General features: G+C 41.5%; 1 protein-coding gene across 1 annotated transcript in view; it reads left to right on the top strand.

Moving 5' to 3' along the window:
* Positions 1–25,876, top strand: part of LOC104966303 (partitioning defective 3 homolog) — a 198,068-nt gene that overhangs the window by 111,963 nt on the left and 60,229 nt on the right. Inside the window, exons 17-18 of the mRNA XM_010795490.1 lie at positions 6,350–6,466; positions 13,399–13,701. Of these exons, the coding sequence (XP_010793792.1) occupies positions 6,350–6,466; positions 13,399–13,701 (420 nt within the window). The remainder of the gene's footprint in view (positions 1–6,349; positions 6,467–13,398; positions 13,702–25,876) is intronic.

Below are 25,876 nucleotides of genomic sequence, written 5' to 3'. Positions count from 1 at the left end.
AAAGTAAATCGATTGGTTCACTGTGCGCCAGCCCTTGTCCAATGAGGTGACAGCGTAGAGATGTTTTATCTGGCTGTGACCTGTAAGTGGAAGAGTATTTGTAAAAGGCAGTGGAATGTGAAACTGCATTAAGGGATGTGTTATTTTGATCATGATGGTGAAAACACAAAGGTGGTGCTACCTTACTCTACACATTCATTGATGAATCTCCGGTTCCAGTGTTCCTTACACTTTAAAGGAAACAGCTTTTCTGAAGATGCATCAAATAGTAGTTTTAGGTCTGGTTTAGCCGGAGTGACATTACAGGTTGCGGATAATGAGTTCCGCAGGGACAGGGATAATCGGCTGCCGGTAGCTGGAGTCTGGGTGGATGACGGGAGAACATCCTCCTGTGCCTCTCTGGGGCTGGTGTCCCTGGAAACCACTAAGGCCACTCGATGATTACAAATGCCCCTTTAATGCATGTTAACGATCGCTGGGTCAGAATGTGATTCCCAGGGAAGAAAGAAAATACTCTCCCTTTTTCTTTCTCTGACTGTCTTATTGGATTTAGTTTTTTTACAAGGCATCTGTGTGTCTCACCCCAGTTAGAGAGTGTTTACTCACCACAGCTCCAACAGCACTTAGCTAGAGAGAAGGATGACAGCCTGACCTCCCTAACAATGCACTATTAAAATGACATGCAACTGTCATGGTTTTGCCCAAGGTGAAACAATCATGCAATGTTTAATATTGACATGCCCTTGCATTGTACAGGGAAAGGTGTGTTTGTTTGTGTGTGGGTATGAGCTAGTCTTTATTCTCTGTTGTTTACTTTTACCATCAATAAAATGATAATAACTTCTCTTGATTCTTCTTTGAGAGAAAAAAGATTATGGTGCTTTTAAAGAATATCACCATGAAATGCAGTGGGTGGAGGCATAGTTACTTATTTTTCCCCGACTGCGACCAATACAGTTTTGGGGGATGGGGGCTTCGACTCAACATCAGACGTCTGCGGGGGACTTTGCCTTAGGAGATTTGGATTCACTTTCAGGTTGGCCGAGCAGAAACCATAATGATTCTCTCTGTCTGCCCTTGAAATTATCTTCTCATCGCGTACTCAAATTGATAGATGCAGTCACTTTTTCTTTCTGCCTCACCTGTTCCATTTGCAGATTTGACTAATGCGAAAAGATTTAGCGCTTCATGTGGGAGGTCAAACCAGGTGGTCCCTCACTTCTCCGCACTCGCTCTGAAAAATACACAACATTTTAGGAGGAGGAATAGTCAGCTATTTCTGCTGTCCTCTCTCCCTAAGTTAGCAACTTCCCGAGAGCAAAGCACAAATTCCCCACAGGAGATGTCAAAACAGATTAACTTCTCTCAAATCTACTCCCCAGATTAAATGATTGTAACAATCAAATGGCTTTGAGGCTTTGCATAATTTACTTTTTCTCACTCCTTGGAAATTCTGTCTTTGACTTTTTATTCCTCTGTTGGTCTGCAGCCTTGAAGTATTATTACCCTGTAAATCGATAAAGATGATGTATGAGGCGTCCACTGTTAGTGGTATAAACCCTTCTGTTTTCTGTGATATATGAGGATGTATCAAAATGAATGGAGTACCTATTTACTGACTTCCTTTATAGTGAAAACAGACACACACAGTACAACAAAGCCAGCTACTTAGTAATACCCTTAATGTGGGGTATTTGCAAACGTTTGCTTTTATGAGATGTTGTCGGCAGGCACGACACTTTGATTGAACACTTCAATTTCCCTCTCAATGTTTCACCGCATCAGTGGCCATCATACAGTAACATTAATAAAGCATATATTTGATATGACTGACACATGTTAAATTACACACCACCCAAATGAGGTTTGATGGCCAATTCAGACATTATCAGGGCAACACTGTGATGGATGCGCAGAGCAGCTCATGCTCAGTCTAAAAATCACTATTCCACTGATCAAATCTGCATCTTGCTCAGCTTTTGTGTTTGTGCTCCTAACTGAATGCCTGTCTACCCAGGCCAGGTGGTTGTGCGATCTATATCTCTCCTCACCATCGTTATTTTCCTTTTGAAGGACCCTCTGCATTTGTGTATTCATCACTCTCACCTGGGGTTTGCCTCAGTGAGATAAATGCGTAGGAACGGATCATTAAACAGAGCTTTGGTCTGTTGAACTGAAATGGAAAAATAAGATTAGAGCTTTATGAGAATGTAAATAGCATATCATTGTTCACCTGGATATGATAGAGATTTGAGGTCCAGCTGTTGCTCAAATAGTGACCATCACAAGTTATTATCAAGAGCTATTTCACAGAATAATATTAATTGAAAGATGCAGAGAAAATGTGTAGTAAGTGAATGCTTTAGATGGTCTTATGTTTTTTTGGGTTTCCCTTTATTGTTCTTTCAAAGGTTAGAATCCCAAAGCTCCCTCCATAGAGAGTTTCTCTCTCACACACTCGATTCTACTCCTTTGTTTTCTTCTGTCAAATAGAGACATCACTACGTAACCCTCGCTCTTCTATTGACTCTTCTTACTGTTCTCAAGGCCAGAATCAATGTCTCCTATAGCTATTTAAAAATGTAATTATCCTACAATCCAGCCATATTACAAATACATTGGTGAAACTTTTAGGCCCAAACAAGTTCCCTTTCCAACATTTCAAGATGTACTGTAGTTACTCCATTGTCATTCTACTCATGAGTTGCGGCTGCCAATCAATATCTTATTATTAAGCCTCATCAACCTCACTCTCGATGCAACTATCCTGATGCCAGCGCCAATATATGCCAGGATTCCAATACTGGCTCAAGAGTTTTACACAAACAGCCGAGTTTCTCCTCCCCCCCCCCCTCGACACTCATAAACTCATTACTGTTTTTTTATTGGATTCCACTCGTTTCTCAAATGAGACACTTATCTTCCAGAGACAGGTATGAAAGTCAATACACTTTGCAGTTTGTACACACAGACTGGTACCAGGGACTTTGAGTGTGTTCGCGCTGAGAAAATGTTCAGTGTAGTAATATTACATTTGGGTTACAGTGGAGGTTTGGTGTCTAATCCTGTGTTCCACCACGGTCCCCACTGGCAGGGCTCAGGCTGTTCATGTGAAGGGCAGAGCCATGTTTCAAATCAGCAAGTGTCCCGATAGTCTTCTCATAGCTCTGGTAGTATCGTCCCTTTCCCCCGCCTTTTGCTTTGATGTGGGCCCTCCTTCTAAGGCCACCAGCGATGGGGGAATAGCCTTTCATATGGGAAATGCTGCTCAGTCTAATCCGCCGAAATATGTTTTACTATGACCAATCCCCTCAACGTATTGATGTTGATTCAAAAGAAGAAAAAAGTTGAGGGCAGCAGTTTGTCTCCCCTAAGGTTCTTTTCTGTTTTCCGGGTGGCGCGGTCAAGAAGAGACTGTGAAAAATATTGGAAGAGGAAAGGAGGAAGGTGAATTTTCCTCTGGAAGTTAATGAAAGTCCTTGAAGTGTGGCAAGGGAAGCTGTCACCTGCCCTGGTGATAGATAGCAGGCTTACTATTATTAGCATTCCCAGCCCCAGCCTAGAGTTTTATGCCTTACTAGAGCCATTTGTTGATTAATTAATCAGGTAATGTATGCTATCTGTGCTACAAAAGCACCCACATATCTCTCTTGGCCTCTCCTGGGCACTCTGTGCAACCACAGAGCAGGATCCCTACCAGGCCACAGCACATTCAAGAAAATTACAATTCCAAATCAGCCACTGTAAAGAGAAAGCATATACACAAAGGTCCTGGCTGCTTTTAATGTAAAGTAGAATAATAAACATCCAAGTCAGCCTTGTCTGATGTAATTATTTGTAGCTTTAAACTGTCAAATAAAGCTCCGCTATGAGGAAGGTAAAATAAACTAGGATTGATGCAGGGCTTAATGATTTCTCCTGTTTCTCTGTGTACAATTGAAAAGGGCCGCACAGAAATCCCACGTGGAACATCCTAATCAATGTCTGTGTGTACGATACAACAACATCCAGTCACGTTTTGAAATACAAACAATCAATACAATTCCAGTCCTTTACTGTGATTATATTTATGGACTTTCTTATTTCGTCCCCTCATGCACATATACTTTCATATATTGCCTTGTCTTAACAATCATTGAATTGGTGCCAACCTGACAAACTGTTACCTAAAGAAATGCTGGATTTGTTTGCTTATCATAATACTTGTAAATATGGTGTTCCAATGGTTATTCCCCATATACACTGTGCACATACAGTGAGGTAAAAAAGTATTTAGTCAGCCACCAATTGTGCAAGTTCTCCCACTTAAAAAGATGAGAGAGGCCTGTAATTTTCATCCTAGGTATACTTCAACTATGAGAGACAGAATGGGGGGAAAGAATCCAGGAAATCACATTGTAGGATTTTTAATGAATTAATTGGTAAATTCCTCGGTAAAATAAGTATTTGGTCACCGACAAACAAACACATTTCTGGCTCTCACAGACCTGTAACTTCTTCTTTAAGAGCCTCCTCTGTCCTCCACTTGTTAACTGTATTAATGGCACCTGTTTGAACTCGTTATCAGTATAAAAGACACCTGTCCACAACCTCAAACAGTCACACTCCAAACTCCACTATGGCCAAGACCAAAGAGCTGTCAAAGGACACCAGAAACAAAATTGTAGACCTGCACCAGGCTGGGAAGAGTGAATCTGCAATAGGTAAGCAGCTTGGTGTGAAGAAATCAACTGTGGGAGCAATTATTAGAAAATGGAAGACATATAAGACCACTGATAATCTCCCTCGATCTGTGGCTTCGTAAGAAGCATTTCAAGGTCCTGGAGTGGCCTAGCCAGTCTCCAGATCTCAACCCCATAGAAAATCTTTGGAGGGAGTTGAAAGTCTGTGTTGCCCAGCGACAGCCCCAAAGCATCACTGCTCTAGAGGAGATCTGCATGGAGGAATTGGCCAAAATACCAGCAACAGTGTGTGAAAACCTTGTGAAGACTTACAGAAAACGTTTGACCTCTGTCATTGCCAACAAAGGGTATATAACAAAGTATTGAGATGAACTTTTGTTATTGACCAAATACTTATTTTCCACCATAATTTGCAAATAAATTCTTTAAAAATCAGACAATGTGATTTTCTGGATTTTTCTTTTTCTCATTTTGTCTCTCATAGTTGAGGTATACCTAGGATGAAAATTACAGGCCTTTCATCTTTTTAAGTGGGAGAACTTGCACAATTGGTGGCTGACTAAATCTTTTTTGTCCCACTGTACATATTGAGAACCAGAGTAATACTGTATATTGCACATGGAGTCATATTGGCTTCCATCTCCCTGTGCAACATGGCCATCATGTGCCTAAATATCTGTCTGTAGTACTTCCTTCTTCTGTATCCTGACACATCGCTCTTACTGCACAGCTGGCAACATTGTGGAGCGGCAGGAAATGACATCATACTTTTATGATATTGCCTGTCCTGTTCTGTCTCATCAGAGAGTTTACCCTTTATTTCTAGACTCTGTGCACATGTGTCAAGTTGTTGTAATAAAGTGTGTGTGTGTGTGTGTGTGTGTGGCCCCTGCACAGTACTCCCTGTCAACTGCATGCCTCCTATTCCTCATCATTTTCTCACACCCCTGTCAGCCCGTCATTTATTCGCCCTGCACCGGGCTATGTGGACCCGAGGAATTTACCATCATTGGCTTGGCTTATTCTCACCTCGCTGTAAAGCTGTAACTGATTTACTGCCACTGGTTTGTCACTCCCGTCATTAAAATGTAAAAGTTTGCGACACTGCATAGAAAGTTACAAATGATGCCGGCGAGCTCGGCTGTTTCCTCCACTTACATACTGCCTGGTTGCAGGTAGTTTGTTCCCTCCTCGAAAACTAAATCATGAGCTGTCACTGCTCCGATCATTCTAAGTAAACTCCACAGCTCAGGGAGGAATGTGGAGCTGATCCTCTTTTAAAAAGAGCTGGATTTTCTGCCATTTTCTACATTTCAGACACACTGAATCTTTCTGCTGTCCTGCATGCGCATCGGCAGGGAGGGAATTCTGTTATCTTTTGATATGGCTTGATGCATTTTGATTGCATTTATATGAAAAAGGCCAGGTTTTTTCTTTCATTAACGAATGGGAGCCTGGGGAGACTCCTCCTGTGCTGTCATCCCTCTGTAAACCCCACCTGAAGATTTTGACAGTTTGACACTTTAATTTCCTACCGAGTATTTCACCTGAATTTCCCCGGACAAAGAAGAGACATGCTGCTGTGGAAAGAAAAATATCCATATTAGGTAGGAAATTATTAAAGTCGGGGCCTCAATTAAATCTTCTCTGACTTCCCTTTAACTCAGGTTTGGAAAACAGCGACCAGGAGACAAGATGGAGAGGAAGGGCTCCAGTAAATCTAAAGCTGAGGACATGCAGGCGTCAGAGGACGAGACCCAGCGGATGAGGCTGGAACAAGAGAGGTGAGTCTTGGCTCGCTTAAAGCTCAAACAATTAGGACCCAGCTGAACTAAGAAAAAACCCACTGCTGACCAGAAAATTAGCAAACTAACTAATTAGCAAAATGGCAGAGCAAGGTTGGGAAGTTCTGGGAAAGTACTCGGATGTCAATTTGTCAAATGTCCCTTTCTTTTATATCAGTACATTAAATAGATCATGTATGGATTGTTGTTGGCCGTACCATTCAGAGGCGCTGACCTCTTAATGGTGCTCGTAGGCCCCTGTGGATTTGGCATGATTGAATGGTGCTCATTATAATAGTGGAATCGATATAGCTCTGCATTTGTCTTCTCCTGCAGCTCGACCAGGTTGTTAATCGCTCTAGAATACGCCTTCCTTCTAATCCGCCCCTCTTGGCTCTGTGTCCTCTGGTGTTCGTGGACATCATGACGTCCAGAAGAATAAGGCGAGGCATTGGTTTTGCCGCGTGCACCTCATCCCTCAAAGACAAGCCCCATTTAATTCTCTCCAGCAGCGAAGACAATATTGGTGGCAGGGTGAATGAAAAGACAGCTTGCTGCCTCCATTGTTTTCAAGCAGCCAAATGAACTCAGTAATCAAACTGCCATTGGTAATGACAGCTAATTGAATAGAAACAATAGAGCTTGATACCGCTCCCTCTTAAGACGAAGGGAGAGAAGGATGGATGAGAGAAGGATGGATGGCCGTCTCAAATGCACACAAACACAAACAAGTGCACACGCAACAAAAAGGCTCACAAAGGCCCTCTCCCTTGCTGAATGGAACATCTGGAGGCCTTGCTCAAAAAGCTGTAGCACATTTATTTTTGGTATTCAACTTTCCATGATGGTCCTCTGTGCTGAGGGTGCGAGCGCTTCTGGCTGAGGGCCCAACACATTTCCCTCAGTGCACCCTGGGGACCGGTGGGCCTGGCTCTCCATCCAGATCTGTCCCCTTTGAGGAGCTCCCAAACGCCTGTCAAGCTGAGCAGCAGAATCAACACAGACACACAGCGGGCATGAGATATGTAGAGTACATGCCTCTCCCCCCAACACACACACACACTATTTAAATCCAACTTATTTTCTCTCACTGCTGTCACCCAATTTCTTTGTCTGCTACTTGGTCTTGCAGCACGTTCTCATTCCCTGTCTTGTTTGTGTCCGTTCTGCATGTGTGAGCTCCGGTCCTGGCTCCTGGTGCAGGAGGGCAACCTAATTCTTTCTTTTTGTACCTGTTCCCAAATCCCATCACTCAGCCAGGCCAGGATTGTCCCTCGGTTAATGGAAAGGGTGTCCTGAGGGAAATCGTGCTGGGTAATAATAAACCAACCTGCCATGAAGACAAGTCGATATTCAAAGCATTAGGGTTCAGCAGGACGACAGCTCAGAAATCCATTACTTCTTGTATTTTTTTGGGTATCACTACTGTTTTGCACTCCCAAGGTGCTACGTTTGATTGTCTTAGTTCTCTGCTCAAGGCACATGCTCTGATTGATTTCCATGCTGACACTGAGACAGGACCATTTCAGATTGCCTTTATGAAATTATGGATCGGACCGTAACGGGTTGCCGACGCTGGCAATCGTCAGCACGGCCCGGGATGGGATCCAGCCAAACTCCCGGCGCGGCTGACATTAGCGATCATTAATTGAAGCAGACGGTTTTGACAGGGGCTTTTAGTGATTCAAAATAGGAGTCAGCGCAGAGGTGAGACAGATTAATTCATAAAACCTGCCCTTTTTAGCCTGCAATAAGGCCGCTACGGTTATATATTTAAAACTCTGACCTTGATATGATTCATGCAATTTATGGTTTGGCTTGCGGTCCTTGCAGACACAACCTCCTTTATTTTGATTAAAAATGTTATCCTCCATTGATATCTTGTCGGCCTGTTATGGATTGAAGATGATGGAGAAGAGTACATTAAGTTTGACTTCATTGCCAGAGCACAGTGCAGTGCACCCACTTGATGAAGAGCGGTTATCAGCAGCATTTGTTTTGCCAACGTTTGGAAGGTTTTACAGAGCTCCTGTGATTGACTGTTTCATGTCTCATCAAGGCGACATTAGAACCTGTGGTTACTAGACTGATCGAAATCTTTGTTCAGCACAGCGATGGCAGCCATTACGCTGGTCTCTATGCCCGTGGACAGCACCCAAGCCACCCCTATCTGATTGGCTCATGTTGTGAGGACTGTGGAGACAACAAGCTCTGTGATTGGACCTTGGGTGGCTTGGAAAGCAGCCGTTTCCGTGGCTATGGCCTTTATTCATGCAAGCCATGGGGGAGACGAGAGAAAGAAAGAAACACAGGGCGGGTAGTGTTGGTGGAGCTTGTATCAGTCTCTGACTTATCTCTGCACGTTAGCCCTGAAACTATATTTTCCCAGCCAAAGAGGGATGCACACAAAGACAACCTGACAATGTTCCTTCTTCATTTTCCGCCTGAACTGAACTCCATTCACTCTGTCTTTCTCTGCGGCAGCTGATTATGATGTCCATTCTCTCTTATCAGCTTTGCTCCGGTTGGCTTCTAATCAGCGGCCAGCACTCCACTGCTACTCTCCTTGTACCCACTCCCAGACCACAGCAAATCATTGTTTTGTTATCCTCGACAGTGGCCTGCTTCCTCTTGTTTGTTGTTTGATGTCCTGCTGACTCTGGACAAACAAAACTTGACCAGTGATTCTCGAGTGCGTCCGTCAGCACAATTCATATTGACGAACAGAAAACTTGGATTTGTCTTGATAGATTTGATCTTCGATTCAGATGATGAGAAGTTTGTCTCTTACACCATGTTCGGGTTACATTCACTATTATATAAAATAAAGCAATTTCCTCTCAGGTAGATCCTTATTTTTCAGTGTTTTTGTCAGTAATTGTGGTACAATCTTTATCATTTCCTTTTGTAAAACCATCTCATTATTTCAGTATCCTATTTGCATAGTGAGTTCAAAGAAGGCTCCAATGAACTGATTGGGAAGTGTGATTATACTTGTAATTATATTGATACCTACAGCAAGTTAATGCGATTGTTAACACTGTGAATTAACACCACGGAACTTGGACAATTATCTATGTGATTACATTATGCTGTTATGGGCCAAGTGTCAACACAAACGATGGGCTATCGGTGGTTTGCGATTCTGCACAGACAGCTGCACGCAGGCTCATTTAATGCATTTTGATTCGATGCATACACATTCTGTCCTCCATCTGCACTCCAGAATAATAGAACATGTTTTGGTGAGGGGGTATTAGAAAGAATAAATCCATTCAAGGCAACTCAATGAGAATGCAAGAGAGCAAATGCGTTCTGTTTCATCTACCAAGGTAACAATGCATATTAAAGAGGCAGGTTTTCAAGCTTCTAAGTGTTGACTTCAAAATATGTGTCTGAAAGTACAGACAGCCCCCGTACCCCCTTCATCTTTGTCTCCCCTCGCCTCCCTTGGGTAGATTACACGTTGACAAACATATGGAGAAGGAGTTTGTTGGATCTTTCAGGAAAAAACCCAGCTTTGATGGATAAACACTGAGATTTATTCAGTTTGGAGAACTTGAGGTGAGCTTACGTGTTGCTATCGTTTCACAACTCTTCTTCTGAAATGAAGCTGCAACAGTTTCATTGCAAATTCCATTTCAGTTGATGTGAAGGAATTCTTACTCAATGTAGTGACAATGAAAGGCTAGTAAAACATAAAGGGAGAACAACAGTTTGAAGGGGGATAGGTTGAATAAGGATGATGCTGGGTGTACATACTTTTACTAAGACATGGTCAGTCAGTGGATGAGGGATTGAACTTTAACTGCCCTGAAGAGCTCTGATTTAGTCTGTCTAGACTCTATTTTAGCCAGGAAGAAATGACTTTCCACTTTACTGTTTTGAAGAACAAGCAAGTAGACATTTTATTATATTTAAAAGAAAATTCAGCATTTAAAAAAAAAGAAAGAATGTGTAGACATTAAATAGAGACAAAAGAAACTGAGGAATTAGTAATGTAATACTGGTTATCTTCCATTCTGTCATCAGTAATTAAAATGAAAAGGGAAATCCACAGTTGGGCTGCAATGAAGCATTACAGATAATGGTCCCCTTTTTGAAATAAAATATCCCCGGGCTGGTTGCTTTAAAAGCTGCAGTGTCCTCTCCTCTCAAACATACTATCTGGTAAGAGGAGAAGACAGGAGTAGGGCTGGTAATTGGGGCTGTTCAGTAATAATGTGTTTAGTGTGGGCAGCACTTTCCTCTATGTTAACATGCTGGGCCATTAATTGGCTAATGGAGTATATATGGCAGAGCGCGGGGGTGGTGTCTCAGGAGAAAGTGGGGAGAGGAGTTGAAAGCAGTAGTTGCAGGTTCCCCAAGACTTAAACAATTAGCAGGTGAGGATGTTTGCTTTAGGGCTTATCAGCATATTACAAAGCAGAACGACCCCTGTTTCCGAGACAATATTTATATAATTTGCTTGATGTTTTTTCCTGAAGCTTTGCATATATTAATACAGCTGCTTCAAATGTTTTCAGGCAGTTGAATGGGGATTTTCAGAGGATATCAGCCTCATAAATATAGCATAGGAAGGGCCTGCTACATCTACTTAGGTGCAGAAAGCCATTATCAACTAATAAAATGGTGGATCACCGCCACAAGAGGATGCCAACCTACAATTGTCGTTTTATTTGATTAGAGCAAATGTGGATGTGTGTCCCGTTTCAATACAGAACTCGACACGTTACCTTATTTTGATTCACGTAACATGCTTTACTTACTTACATACATTTTGCTCACTAACACACTTATTTGAACCCAAATCATATTTTCCTAAACCTTCCCAAGTTATTCCCCGAGGCCTCAAACACAGATGCATAGGTCTATCGTAGTTTTTGAATTGAAATATTGGACGATTTGAACCAGAAGCTTGATTATGAATAAATAAGTCAAACACTAAAACACAAAATGGAGCCGACAGTAATAACGTTAATGGCTAAAGCATGACTCACATAGTATCTCATTTGGTATTTGTGATTGTTAATATCCTTTTATTGAAATGCACCTATTAGCTTTATCAATGTCAGACTTCCGAGGCCTCAAAGAGAAGTCACTCTTATAGCTTGTCGCCAGTCTAGCCAAGGCCATTATCTCTCCGAAATGTCAATATTGCCGTTTTTATTAATCTGATTAGTCCATAAAACGCCTCAGGGTTCTGAGATCCCAGCGGACTTCCGTGAACCTGTGGTAACATCATTGTCTGGTCCTTCCTGGCACACATCTGACATCACTTTAGCCAGATGGCAGGTGAAAGGGCTTCTGGGAATTAGTGTTTTGCTCCCCGTGAGGCTTGTTTTTTGTTTCTGACAACTCAAGCTAAAGTGAGAGCACAGCGAGCGAACACAACCGTGCTGTGAGTTGATCATTTCCATAATGTACCTGGTCTGCGACAATTCAAAAATGCACCAAACCAGCTTAGAGACTTCATAATATGACTGCATATCATGCAACATTGCATCAGGCCTCCATCAAAATCTCACCCCGCAGATAATGCTGAGAAAATGGGATTTTGGACAGCTAAAAATAAACAAAGCAGTCTATGGGTAGGATGTGGGAATTGGGTTAATTCGGCATTGAAAAAGGATGATTGTTTAAAATGTGATTACTTTTATTAAAATACACAGACATGGGAGAGAGTGTTAGGCTATGGGGGATTCTAGGTCCAAACCTGTCAATCTTCTGCAGCAGCAGCGGTGGGGGGGTGGGGCGGGGGTCAAAGGTCAGTTATGACCTGAGGTAATAGGGAAGTCTAGCACCAGTGGGAGGTAGCGTGCTTGTATGGTTGTGTGTGAATGTGTGTGTTACCCTACAGCAGGGATACAACATCTGGAACCACTGAGCAGACTGGTGGCTGCGGCCAGGGTCACCGCAGTGGGAGGTCAATTTCCCCCTCTGCCTGTCCTCGGCCCCTCTCCTCTTTTACTCCCCACTGTCCACCTCCTCCCTCCTCCAACGCCAGCACTCCTCGCTCTCATGCAGTTCCATGACTGAGTCTTGTTAGCTGTGGACAGATGGGCATTCACATGGAGCCATTCTTTAAGACAGGAAAGGCCCTGTGAAAGGCCCTGTTGTGTGGAAGTGGTCCCGGTGAGAGGAACGGCACGGAGAGAGAGGAAGGGGCTGGAAGGAGGAAGAAGAGGTCTGAATGTCTCTCTCCTACCTCCTCTTGTTAAAAGACGTGAGGGGTAAAATCTGTGGCTTTTCTGGCTCATGGAAAGCCACACATTTAAATAATAATACTCCTAATCTTCTTTCGCTACAGAGGAAGACATTCTTTTCAGTCCTCATTCTCTGTTTCTCAGGACAAACAATATGATACTTTAGAAGTTTGAAGAGAAGACGTCTGGAAGTCTCTCTGAGTTGCCTCCTTCCTGTTCATTTATTATGCACTTGCAACTCAATATAATCTCATATACAATAAAGTGTCACTTGTTTCTACATATAGGTCAATTAAGACAATTTTACATTTGTAAGAAAGCATCTTTGTCTGAGTTCCCATTCAAAACTTATGAAACATTTAAAATTATCAAAAAACAACATAAGTAGAGCTGGACCAAATCGTATATAACTTTCCTGAGTATACAAATAAACAAACTCAAAATTCAGGAATTTGAAACGGTTCTTTTGCACTAGCATAAGTTGGCCAAATACATAGTTTGGCAAAGAAAATGAATTGGCAATATTTTACACACATTTCAAACCATCTAAAAACTCAATTAACTCCTTAAGAATAAAAACTCTCGCAATTTGAGGGTGTGAAATCTTTCTTTTAAGTTAGGAAATGATATTGAATGTTGGCCTTTCTAGCATAATGGTTTGTGAGATGATTCATAAATAAAAAATAATTTATAACAAACATTTCCTCTTCATGTTTTTTCTCACAGAATACAGGCCAAAAAGCTGGAGCTTCGTGAAAGGCAGGAGAAGGAGAGGGAATATGCTGAGATCCAAGATGTTGTTGGCGGTACCTTCAGCTCAGATGAGGAGCCCACCTATGCTGGCATCGGATCTTTAGACTCGTCGATGGATAGCAGCAGCATGGACCCTTACAACCACCACTACCATCTCCCGCAGAGTCCCCTGAGTCCTCCCCTTCCCATCAGCCATCAGGAAAATGGGCCACCCTTGGAGGCTCTGTATGCCCAGGTCAACAAGCCGCGCAATGGACGCCCTGCAGCTCCTGACAGGTAGGGAGCGCCCAAAGAAAAGGTCCATACACTTACAGAATCAACAGTGAGCTTTGTCACCCACTACCTTTCTCGTTCAGTCACACGTCACTAACTACTTTTGTGCTTTGGAAGAAGTTCATTTACACCTCATCCATAATTTATAAGCAGCGGTGTGATTGCATTTGCTCACTTTGACTTGTCATGGGTGACACACGCCGCACAGAAAAACAATGAATTTCACACAAGGTATTATCGCTGCCTCGTCCCACAGGGGTTTGTCCCGTGCAACTGGCAGGATCCAAAGGCAAGGTAAAACAACAGAAGGAGCCTATCAGTCGTTTTTCCATGTGCTAGAATTTAATATCTTTTTTTTTTCATTATCCTCGGATCACAAGTAATCCTCCCCGGTCCCTCACACACCTTTTTCAAAGAGTCACGATGCATGGGACTTAAGCTTGTTTGCCACTGGGGGGGTTGTATCGTTCATAACCTCCGTGTCAACAAGAATATTTGATGTGATGACAGCGCCACGCAGAGCTTTAGTTTCATATTATTGTTTTCATAGCCTATTGCCGAAAGACCTGTGTAAAGTTATCATATGTTTTTATTTATGTATTTAAGTCCAAACTAAAGTCCACAAAATCAATGTCAATCCAACGTTGGGATAAACAGCAAACAGATGAATAGCCATTGATATCTTCTACAAAACTTTTAATAACACAGAATTTTCAAATCATTCAATTCAATCCCTCCAATCTCACATTCCTCTTAAATCTTCCTCTATCTTAAGATAAGATAAGAAAGAACTTTATTGATCCCAATTTGGGACATTTTTGTGTTGCAGCAGCATAAACAGACATGGCATTGTACAATAAAAATTAAAAGACAAAAAATAAACAAGAAAGTAGAAAATATACATGTTGAATTTAAAAATGAACAATAACAAGATAAGCATGAGTATTTAGAAAATCCAATCCTATCATACACATATTTGACTAAGAGTTGTCATGAGGGCCATAGGTTTCCTGTAGGTCACATCCAGTGGTGACAAGTCATGAGATTTCTATTCCCATGGTCCTCCAGAACCTTTCAGGGTGTTATTAATGGATCGGATAATACCCACCTCCTGTGATTGACAGCTGTCACCTGGGGGCTTGTGACCTTTCACTGCTGGGCTCAGGTGGGGCGGGGTTGCATATGTTACCAAGACAGTGCTTCTCTATGTGAGTCAGTGTGTCTGTTTTTTTAAGAGGATTTAGAGTCTCCATCCTGTAACACCCCCCCGTGACAATCGGAGTAGATATGACAAGGTTATCTGGCCCCTCTGATAACTGGCTCAATCCATGTGCCAATACATCCGGGGCTTAGTGAAGGCCACTGATCCATATGTCCAAAGTGAAGGTAACCTCCACATGTTTCCTGTGGATAGCCTTGTTGTGTCATAACAGCGATCTACTGTAAACCATCCCACTTCCCAAACCAGAGCTCAATAAGAAGCCTGAAAGCTAGACAATGAGGTTGACTTGTAGAAAATGAGCCTGTGTATTCAGATCACAGGACTTTAAGATGTTGGTCAGTGATAGACATGATGCTATTGATTCTCAATAAGCTCTTTGCAGGGATACAGTATAAAAGCCTTTACATAAGACAATCCTTTGAGTGCTTAGTCTGTTTTTTATCCTTCATTGCCGGAGGGAATATTAATAGCAATTTTCTTAATCGCTCACATGTAGAAATTAAAAGACAAAAATGTTAGGCAAGGAACCTTTTGCACAAGGGGTCTGATTGTAAACAGAGGCTTATCACTTACATAGGACATAGTTTTGGATTCTAAGGTTTATTTAGATGTTTTTATGTCCACTTACAATATGGCAGCTGTTCTATATATCTGTTGTGTTTGAATCTTGAAATAGTTTTTATCTTTGATCAAATCAAATCCAATCAAGTTTTATTTATATAGCACATTTATAAGCGATTTTTGGTTGAGCCAAAGTGCTGTACATATAATAAAAGTAGCCTACAGTAGAGACATTTTACAGCAAATACAACAGCACCGATTGTTCAGAATATCAGTATGAGAAAAACGACAACCGTTTTTTTTAGATTGAAAAACAAATACTGCATATTGGTCATTGGGTAGTCTCTAAAAAATCGAGTTCACATAACAAATAACTCCTTATCTTTTCTGCTCACTTGTTTCAGCACTTTTTTAGAAATAAAGAATGCTCACCATCGCAGGTTCATTTCTGCATAAAAAAGCTTATTGTTGCATGTTAATTATAAACACAAGCTTATATTTAGTGGAGAACTGAGCTTTAAGAATTGATAGTGCAGTATGGAGTTGTATTTGCAGGCACAGGATTAGCTTTTTGCGAGTGTTGTGATTTGATTTGAAATATAAGCCGATGTTCACCACTGCATTTTTGTTTTGCACCTCTCACTGCTTTGCATATCTTGTGTATGCCAGCCCGGCTGTATGCCTGTAATGTTTGTCTTGCTGCCTTTGAGATATAATAATAATATGCACTGGTTCTTATTTAGCTCAGAGGCTTTCTATTTACCATTTGCGAAAAGGAGCTTGAAACACATTCACATTCAAGATTCATGTCACTTGCCTACCATAAAAAACATAAACAGTCATTTGCATTTCTAAATTAAAATGAATGGAACTTTCATTGTCAAATACAGCGCCAACAAAAGAGAATTTGCATTAATTTCTGAATGTACCATGTAGCCTATTAAGACAGCAAAATTGGATAGAGAACTTTTTGTTTTGCCATTTAGAGATCCAGTGTGACTTACAATTTCTTTACTTTCTAATCCTGCCACTGCTATGCAACCTAATATTTCGAGCTGCATGACTTCCTGTTTGAAGATCAGGAAAAAGGAAGTCAGTGAGGTTTGCGTAAGGAAGGCTTCTCATTCCTTGCTGTCAGTCAGTCTTCAGTATGAAAGAGCAGAATGAGTTGCGTTTAACCCTGACCTGGATACTGTTACCAGCATCTGAGGTGGGCCCCAGAGAAACACACTGTGATCAAAGGGGCAGATTAAGGATCCCGTTTTAAAGGGATATTTCACGTTTTATTTCCTAGTAAGACATCTGACAGCCAGCCAGCAACTTGTTACAAATCTAAAATCTAACAGCACTATATTAATTTATAAAGTCACACTCCCTAACCTGTTATTCTGGAGCCCCACCCCCCCCACAGTGGGCCCCACCAACGTTTTTTTTTCGAGACTGTGTCTCAGGGCTTCTTAACATTTATGAAACTATTAATGTGTAGTACCAGATTAACGGGAATAATCTCAGCTAACTGAAGATATGAACCATTTTTACCAAAACACAAGTCTCATAAGAAGTGTCTAAATGACCCCTGAGCGAAAAAATGTAAACTGACTTTGGCAAAGAACTCAAGATAAAAGATACCCTTATTACTTATCGTAACTGCACATACAATATATCCGATTAAAGCTGAGGTTCCACAGATTATATAGGTATAGTATCATCATTGAGCGATCCGAACTCGCGACAGGGGAAGTAAACACCGACATCACAACACGTAGCTTTACGGAGCTTTTACGGGAGATCGTCTCACTGTAGCTGTCAATCTGATCAAAATACGTGTCCAATGGCATTAAAACGAGAAAATACGCGGCTGAATCGGTTAATCCAAAGGTCAATAATGTGTCTGTTGCTTTGAAAAAATTATTTATAATCGATAATTCAATTTGTATGTAAAAATCGGAGAAAAAAAGTTAGCCAACAGAGTGTATGCAGCTTCCGGTTTTGGCCACGCGTCACTCTCACTCCTTATTTGGAAGCGTGTTTGTGTGTGTAGAACTTTCCCTTGATTCCATTGGCTCTAGCGGTTATAAAGAGATTTCATTCGTCAAAATCGACCAAAGGGGGGCCAGAGATATGGAAAATCCACCCAAATGACCCCAGAAGTGTTTTTTTTTGTTGCTAAATCTCTCTTAAAAAGGTCAGATTTCACTTGTTTTGCTTCAATCTTGACACAGGGTACTTATTATATGTTGTACTTTGGATTCCTAAAGCTTTTAGTCTACTAACCCATCATCCAAGGGTAGTTTTCACTATAAGTACAAAATAATTTTTGGACGGACACTATAATTTACAGTTTTTTACTGTGTTCAATCTGAATTTTCTTTAAAATAAAAAACATCTATATTGATTCTGACTTTTCTACACCCAACTCACAGGTTTATCATTACTTTGACAACAAAGATAATTAATTTAACCCTTTTAGAAGGGAAGATATGTTCATTTGTTCTGGGAATGTCATTTTCGAGCCTAAGACCTGAAAAACAGGCTCAGGGTTGAACAGGCTAATGCCTAAAACCTGATTTATGACTAGGCACAAGAGTTCTTAAGGGGGTTTGAGAATAGACTCCAGATACCATACCATACAGGAAATATACATTTGTTGATTTCTTTGTTGTTGGTGTACAAAACATGAGAACCAGGTAAACCCATTACCCTGTCACTGGTAGTCACCACATCTCCCACAGCATAGATAATAATATTATATGAGGATATTACCATGGCGTGACGCATCTCCTGATAATCATATGACCTCTACAGTATAAGCGTCGCTCAACTGCACACATCATCTTACCTTGTAAAATTGGTTCCAGGGACCAACTAAGTGAAAGAAAATTGAATTGAAATTAGCTGAGAGCCTCCCTTTATTTTCTGGGTCTTCATTGGAAAAAATACACAGAATGCTGTGAGTGTTGGAGGATGACTACACTCAAACGTACTGTATCAGTTTATTACATCTAAAAGCCACCTAGTCAAACATATGCTTAGTTGGAACAACATCAGACAATGCTGCCGTACCCTGGAGTCTAAGTTCTCATCATGTTGTTTACTGGACATCCCTGTGTGCTGTCATTACACCACAACAGTTCAGTCATAGAGAAGAAGGTTTTTTAGATCGAGTCAACTAATTAGAGACACTTAGGGGCCATTTGGTTGATGTGGGTTGGTGCTCCTTTTAAGGGGAGGTGGGGTCTAAATGCTTGCAATCGCCAGTTACTGTATAGCTTTTGCATCTTAGACTCTTGTTATGCTTCATCTATTTATACACATGTGCATTTTGTGCCATGATAAATACATTCACCTTTGGCTCGCCAATGCTTTCAAAGCTGCACTGTTGTTTATCCACTACAGTTAATATGAAGGGGCCGCAGCTGGATAAATAGCCCAGTATACGCCTCTCTCTCTGATGGACCTTCGGTAATGAAGCCCTAATGGGAAGGTCACTGTGACTGTAAAGCTAGAATGAGTCAGACCTGAGCCTATAAACCCTTGGAGATACAAGGACCCCTGGTTGCTGTGGGCGTCGAGATCCTGGCCATTTAGCCATATCGGGTTTTACTGTTCCTCTACAGGATCATGGAACAACAAGAGCTCATTTGACAATTTATTACCAACCTCAACATTATTAGAGCTGGCACCACCAGTGGTGTTTTGACAATGCTGTCAGACTCTATAAAACTGAAGGGCACCAATAGAAATGCAGGATTTATGCTTGTCCAGTTTTGTTAAAACCTCATATAAAGTCAAAGTAAATATCATTTTCACTCTAAAACCTGTCGCATGAATTGGACTCTATTAAAGAGTTAACATGAAAGCGATTCAGACGTTAACCTAGTGTGTTATTTTTCCACTGTTTTAAAAATAAAAAGTTAGACCCAGCATGATAGAATGACCTCATTTCTCAACATCCAACCGACAAGTCAACCTCTCCATCTGCCAGGGGACAGCGGGCTTTGGGTGACTGGCATTGGATCGCGCGCTTCGGAACGAGAACCTGACAGGTGCCAAGCTCGATGGGATTTGTGGGAAGCGAGCGTGAAACAAAGCATCACCTTTGAAAACTCAATATGATTGACTGCTGCTCCCATTACGCAGACGAGTTTCTAAAGCTCCTTAGAGCATGGGCGAGGAAGAGTCAGAGAGACATAGAGAGGAAAAGGCAGGGGGAAGCAGGGGGAAAAGATATGGCGCTCATGGAGCTCAGCAGTGCAACGCCCTTGAAGTCCTCTGTAACTTGGGCGCTCCAGAGAGGCTGGCAGGCAGTCAACAGAGAGGGAAAAAGAGTCCAAAGAGCCCTCACCTAAAGAAACACTCACTGTGGTGTTTTTCTGTTGCTCTCGCCACACTAAAATTCAGTCAGAACCTCCACTCTGCATGGTCTCCAAATTGGATTATGTGGTAGCTAATGCATTTTTCGCAGCTGATAAAAAGGTCAGGCTTTTCATCTCTGGAGAAAGTTTGTAAGGATCGCTCTCACCACTTCGACACTCTAAGGCTCGAAGGACATCTTCACGGGAAACGTTAATCTGAAGGGAGACATTTCGCATCAGATGAAGTGTCTTTTACAGCTGTCCGCTGCTGCTTAAACCCCCGCCGTCTGATTGAGTTGTGATACTTAGTATCGTTTGGATCATCAACACTGAGAACAATTCGTTTTGTCTTGTTTCTTATCGACCCCATCACAGAAAACATTACAGTGTCATTCCAACGGGGACGCATAATCATCCGGTTTATTCTTTGCTGTTTTGTTTCGAAATGGAACATTATATGGCTCGATTAAAGTAATGCAGATGGAGAGTGAGTTCTTCCTGAATCATCAGATGATCACTGTACCAATCCGAAGTAATCGCTTTTTTATATTGTTTGCTGTCTCTTATTTGGATTCTGTAATTAACTCCGCAATCAACAATCAGTCTCTGTGATTTTTATAGTCTATACTTTCATTTAGATGCAATCAAAATGAGATTAACAACACTTTCTGACTGCAACATCTGTAGCTTTGATTAAATTCCTACCTCTCAATAATGCATTGGTAAACAAAAGCGTCTTTTACAACCCCTGCATCTGCGTTAAGACTTTAATAACAGCTCGTAAGTCTCTAATAGCATTTTCGTTCTCAAGGGAACAAAATTAATATCTTGCTTTAATGCGACATATACATTAGTGGTTACTAATTACAGTTTACTTACTCATTGGAATCTCTTTCATTCTGTTATTCCAGAGCGTTTATTCAGGTGTTTATTCAGTTCCTTCACCTCCAGGCTGCAAAGCTAAACACAACTTTAGGTTGACAACAAATATGTTACATTTTATTGTTGGGGAATGTTTTGGCGCTGCCTTTTATTTTTGTCTGACAACCACCAGCGTTTTCCATTACTCGCTATGTGTTGGTTGTGAAATGGGTGTCACAGTGAACATGTGAATGTCTGCTCTAATTAAGAATATAAAAGGGACACAGTGGTATTAAGAAGATTCATTTGTAATGTTTGCTTCTGTTGAGAGATCCTGGTTATATTCTCGGGTCAGCAGTTGTTATCAGGGTCTGCAGGACATACTTTTGGGAATACTTCAGCCCCTGTACATCTTTGGAAAACCCCCATGTAAACCCTGTATATAGGTTACAGAGTGATGGCCCACCAATACACAGAAACATTCTCACACAGACTTTTGCCCTTTCCTACCAGCTTGCTCTGTGTTGTGGCGATAGTGCAAGAGGCCTAATGCACCAAATGCACATCAGCCTTATCGCAGGGGTTCTACACAGATAGGAAACGTGTATCTCGCAGGCAAAGCAAATTAATTATTTTTTGCTCTGCTTTCATTTTTTTCTCTCCCTCCCGCTTCGGAGAGGGCCCTGTGGGATGGATGTGATGAGATGGAGCACACAGAAGGCAATTTATCCTCCGTTTGTACCATTACGTTCATTTAAGAAAGCAAACAGCCTGAAAGCAGATCAAGAATGAGAGAGAGAGAGAGAGAGAGAGCGCGAAGGGAGGAAGAGAGAGAGGGAGAGATAGATAGACCCGCCTCGCCTTCAACTCTACCAACTCTATCAAGTGGATCAAGCTGATTAGGGCTGCACGTACAATATGTATTTTTATCAACATCGCTCAAATGGGAAGCCTGGAAGACATGCCTACAGTACCTAATGCATTTTCACAAGAAGATGAAAGGAAGGGGAGCGTGCCATTTAGGGCAGTCGTGCCCCAGCAGACAAATGGCGGAGTGGAGATCGGGGGGGGGTTTAAATATGGCCGATGGCTGCCAATGCCTCGTTTGTTGATCGGCACCGTAGGGCATCTCATCCGCGGCAATCAGCAGCTGCAAATATACAGTTAATCCCCCCTCAACTCTCCTGAAGGCTGCCACCGGAGCCTGACACCGTAACTGGCTTTGCCACGCTGAACAGAGATTAACCAAATCGACAAGCATTTCTCTAAACACCAAGTTGTTTCTATACAAGTGAGAGTAAATATGAGGATTTGTTTTGAAAATGTCACAGCAACTAATTGGCAGAGAGCACATGGAGATCATGCTGTTAACAAATGTGGGATGTGCTTTTCTCTGAATTCAATCACGGAGAAATCCATTTTGATTGAATAACACACACTGTGGTGGGCCTGTTATGTGAATGTGGTTCCTTTGTGAGAAAGTCTGGTTTTCACATGATAGATAACCCAATTTCATAAACTAATCATGGATTCTCTCCACTAACATAGCATCACTCTCACACAGACGCGCCAGAAATAGGCGAGGAATGCGATTGAGAGGCAGGTGACTACGGAGCGTAGGTTTGCACTGTGATGCACATTCTCATCCTCCACACGTTGGTTTCATCTTCAGTTACGCTGAGTCTAAACATACATATACACAGGAAAGTGACCTCAGAGTGTCAGCTAGTGACGCTTGCATATTTTTCTTCGGAGCCATGATGTTTGCCAGACAGTGAGGCCGGGGTAGGGATGGCTCACTGTGAAGTGAAAGCTGATAGAGACATTAGGGGGCTTTCCCTCTGACTGTAAATATAACTTGTGGAAGGAGAACGAATCCAGGCAAAAGAAGAACTGAAATGCAACTTAATAGCAATTTTAAAAAAATGAAAAGGATTACATCAAACATTTCGTAATTGTATCAATTCAATATGTTGTACTTTTAGTAGTGTATTAGCTAGTTTTGCCGATGTCAGGATGATGGAGGTTATTCGCTTACTAAAAAAGGTAAGTTAACATCCAATCAAATGTTAGCTTGATTTCAATAGGATAAAGAAAGGTCCTATGTAATTGCATCTACCACAATTCCTTGAAAACATTCACAATAAAATATAAATATATGTATATTTTTAGCAAGAAATATAACCAGGACATCAATTAGAGCCTGTTTCATTTTGAAAATATAGTAATCACAATTTGTTTTAAGAAAAAAAAAAAGGCTATAAGCTAATAACTTATTTGGCTTAAGAGATAACTAAAGCAAAACACACCACATCATATCATATTATGACTAAATCCACGAATAGACCTTTAATAACCAATATATTACAGTACACTATATTCTTACATACTTTAAAGTTTAACCAAAACACATTTGCTGTTAGAAAGAGTAAAAATCCATGCTATTAAAAATGGAGCAGGCTACTAAATAATGTAAACAGAATATATCGAGTCCTAAAAGACCAGTGGCACCTGTGTCCTGAACTCTATTTTTTAAGTGGCCGCTGGGGTACAACTGTATCAAGAAGTTAGTCCATCCTAATCGAAAGTCAGCCAGTGTGTACATGGCACATAATTAAATTTACCTTGGCCACATCTAAGCCAGCAAGCCTGTGCACTCAACACAGAACCGCATTAGTTCTCTCTATTTTAAGAGCAGTATCCATATTCCTTTGTCAGACTACACCATTGTCGTTCCAATCCCCGTGCCTTGAACAAGCTCCCAGCGGCAAATCGGATCTCAGTGAGAGCCTTTGTAATTACAGAGAGCTGAATGGGTGAATACGTCCTAAATCCGCAAGACCATCCAGCGACACATTCCATCTGTCTTAAGCCTCCTTCTCAAGTTTTAGACAGAAATTGTAATTACCATGTCACGAAAAATGTAATGTTTCATCAAAATTCCGGAAAGTAATTGTTTCAGGTATAATCAGATTTTGTTCTAATTTAACTTGTTGATAACATTGCTTTTTGTAAAATAAACCTTACAGTGTAGTAATACTTTTGACAATAGTGGCAGTACGAGTTATTCTCCTTTCAGTGTGAAGTGTACAAATGATCGGTTTTAATATTTTCCAGTTACACCTCTGGCATCATATTATTACTCCATCATAACACACAGGTTGGGTTGACTTGAATAGGAAGAAAATACATGGGGTAGCCTGGGGGCTTTTTATGTGTTTCTATCGTCAGTGCTGAGCTCTGGAATCAGCTGTCAGTCCCCTGTAGCATGATGGGAAGTGCTTTGTTAGGTCACCTGAGCCGGACCTGTTTGAGCTCACTGTTGGAAATAATAAATCCCTGTTGGGTCCAGCAGACGTTTCTAATGCCATCAGCATGCTTGTAAATATCTTCTTAGCCCCTTGCAGTAATGGCAGCACATGGCCGCGACGGTCTGCTGTAATGGGCCCATGATGTCATCACGGATCATTATCGAACTAAAGGTCTTTGGCCCTGGCCTGTTTTCAAAGAAAAGCAGGCAAATGCAATGGAATCACATGAACAAATATCTCTCAGTTTCCACTGTACCGACTGTCAAGGGTGTGGTTTGTTTGTGCCAGTTAATAACCAAAGGCATTTTAACCTAGTCAGCCAAATTAAATTGATTCACTAATTGGACCAATTAGTTTGTAGGTCTCGGAAAATAGATTTTCCTCTCTTTTGCCCTCGTCTATTTTTCCAACCTGGAATTCTTACGTAGAATAATGTTTTGAATATATGCTATTGAGGTGCACCAGTTGGAATCAGATATCAGATGCCATATATTAAAGGTGGGGTAGGTAAGTTTCAGTAACCGGCTCGAGATACACTTTTTGTTATATTCCATGGAATGCTCTTAACATCCCGATAGCAATGAATATCTTAAGTGCTTTGACAAAAAATCCATAAAAAAATGTCATCTGTGGAACCCCTGATACTGTAAAAACTACAACCAATCCGCCGGCTAAACGGATTGGATTGCCGCCCTGTCTGTCAGCCTTCCATCTCGTGCACGCACAACTGTATCTCGTGCCCTCATTGGGTGTGCATTGCAGCAGTACTTCAATGACTCGCCAGCAACAGGCGGTTTCACCATGGCAGAGTTAGGTTCAACATCGTCTACTGGTTGCAAAAGAAAAAATGTAACTGAGCAAATTAAGAACAAAAAGGAAGTGGAAACTAGGAGAAGTAAAACCAATCAATATCGGAGTTGCTTTGGCTGTGTAGTATTGCTAACCTAGATGTGTTTAGCTTTGCCTGATATGTAACGTTACTGCAGCCTGCTCTCGCGGAGGAGGTGCTCTGTAAGGAAGTCTGAAGGAAGGGGCGGATTCTTTTTGGCTGTGTACTTTCAAATGTTAGTGCACTCGAGCCGGTTTCGGAAACTTACCTACCCCACCTTTAAGTAATCTATGAAAAAGTAACTTTTAACATTTTTTGTCAATTTGCTTTCTATTTTAAAGTAGATTTAAGCGTAATTTAAAGTTGACTAAATAAGGCATTGTTTACACTGTCCAATGCTGTGGGAGGTGTTGTATCTGTGTTGTTGTTGTTGGCTATTAGCCACTCTCCGCCCCACCATACTTTTGCTTCATAGCTTCTAAGGCTGATGGTCTGTAAGTGTCCCGATGAGAGACGTCTTCCCAGAAACACTTGTCTTCTCTGCCGTGATTAAACATAAAGAAGAATCCCCATCCTGCAGTTATATGGCCGTCATTAAAGGCTCACGTCTGCTAAGCCGACCTGCAGTAAGCTTCACCCGGGATAATGGCCATGTTTTAGTGGTAGTCAGGGACGTCAATTAAAATCCACATTGCTTTTATGACCTTTTGTAGAAAGTTGTGGTTTATCCATTACATGGCAGTGAGGTCTGACAAGGTGATAAAGATTGTGATTTCAAAGCAGTTTATGGTTTCGTGTTTATGGCGGGATTATTTTATTCGTATGTGTAATGTGGTGTGAGTGTATGTGAGTGGACAGCCACGTCAGAGAGCAGACGTGTGTTACTATTCGTTCTCCGGTGTGTGTCAGTGTCTGTCACTTATTAATAATGTATCACAACTGACTGTAAAATAATGGCGCAGATAACTTTAATAGAGTGTCTGATGGTGGGGCTGTGAGTTCTGACTGGAAACAGAGTGGTTCTCAGATGGTGAAGCTG

This window comes from Notothenia coriiceps, unplaced genomic scaffold (genome assembly GCF_000735185.1).
Source record: "Notothenia coriiceps isolate Sejong01 unplaced genomic scaffold, NC01 NC01_scaffold00037246, whole genome shotgun sequence".
NCBI lineage: Eukaryota > Metazoa > Chordata > Actinopteri > Perciformes > Nototheniidae > Notothenia > Notothenia coriiceps.
The sequence above is the reverse complement of the archived record's forward strand: the minus strand, read 5'-3'. Positions and strand labels throughout refer to the sequence as shown.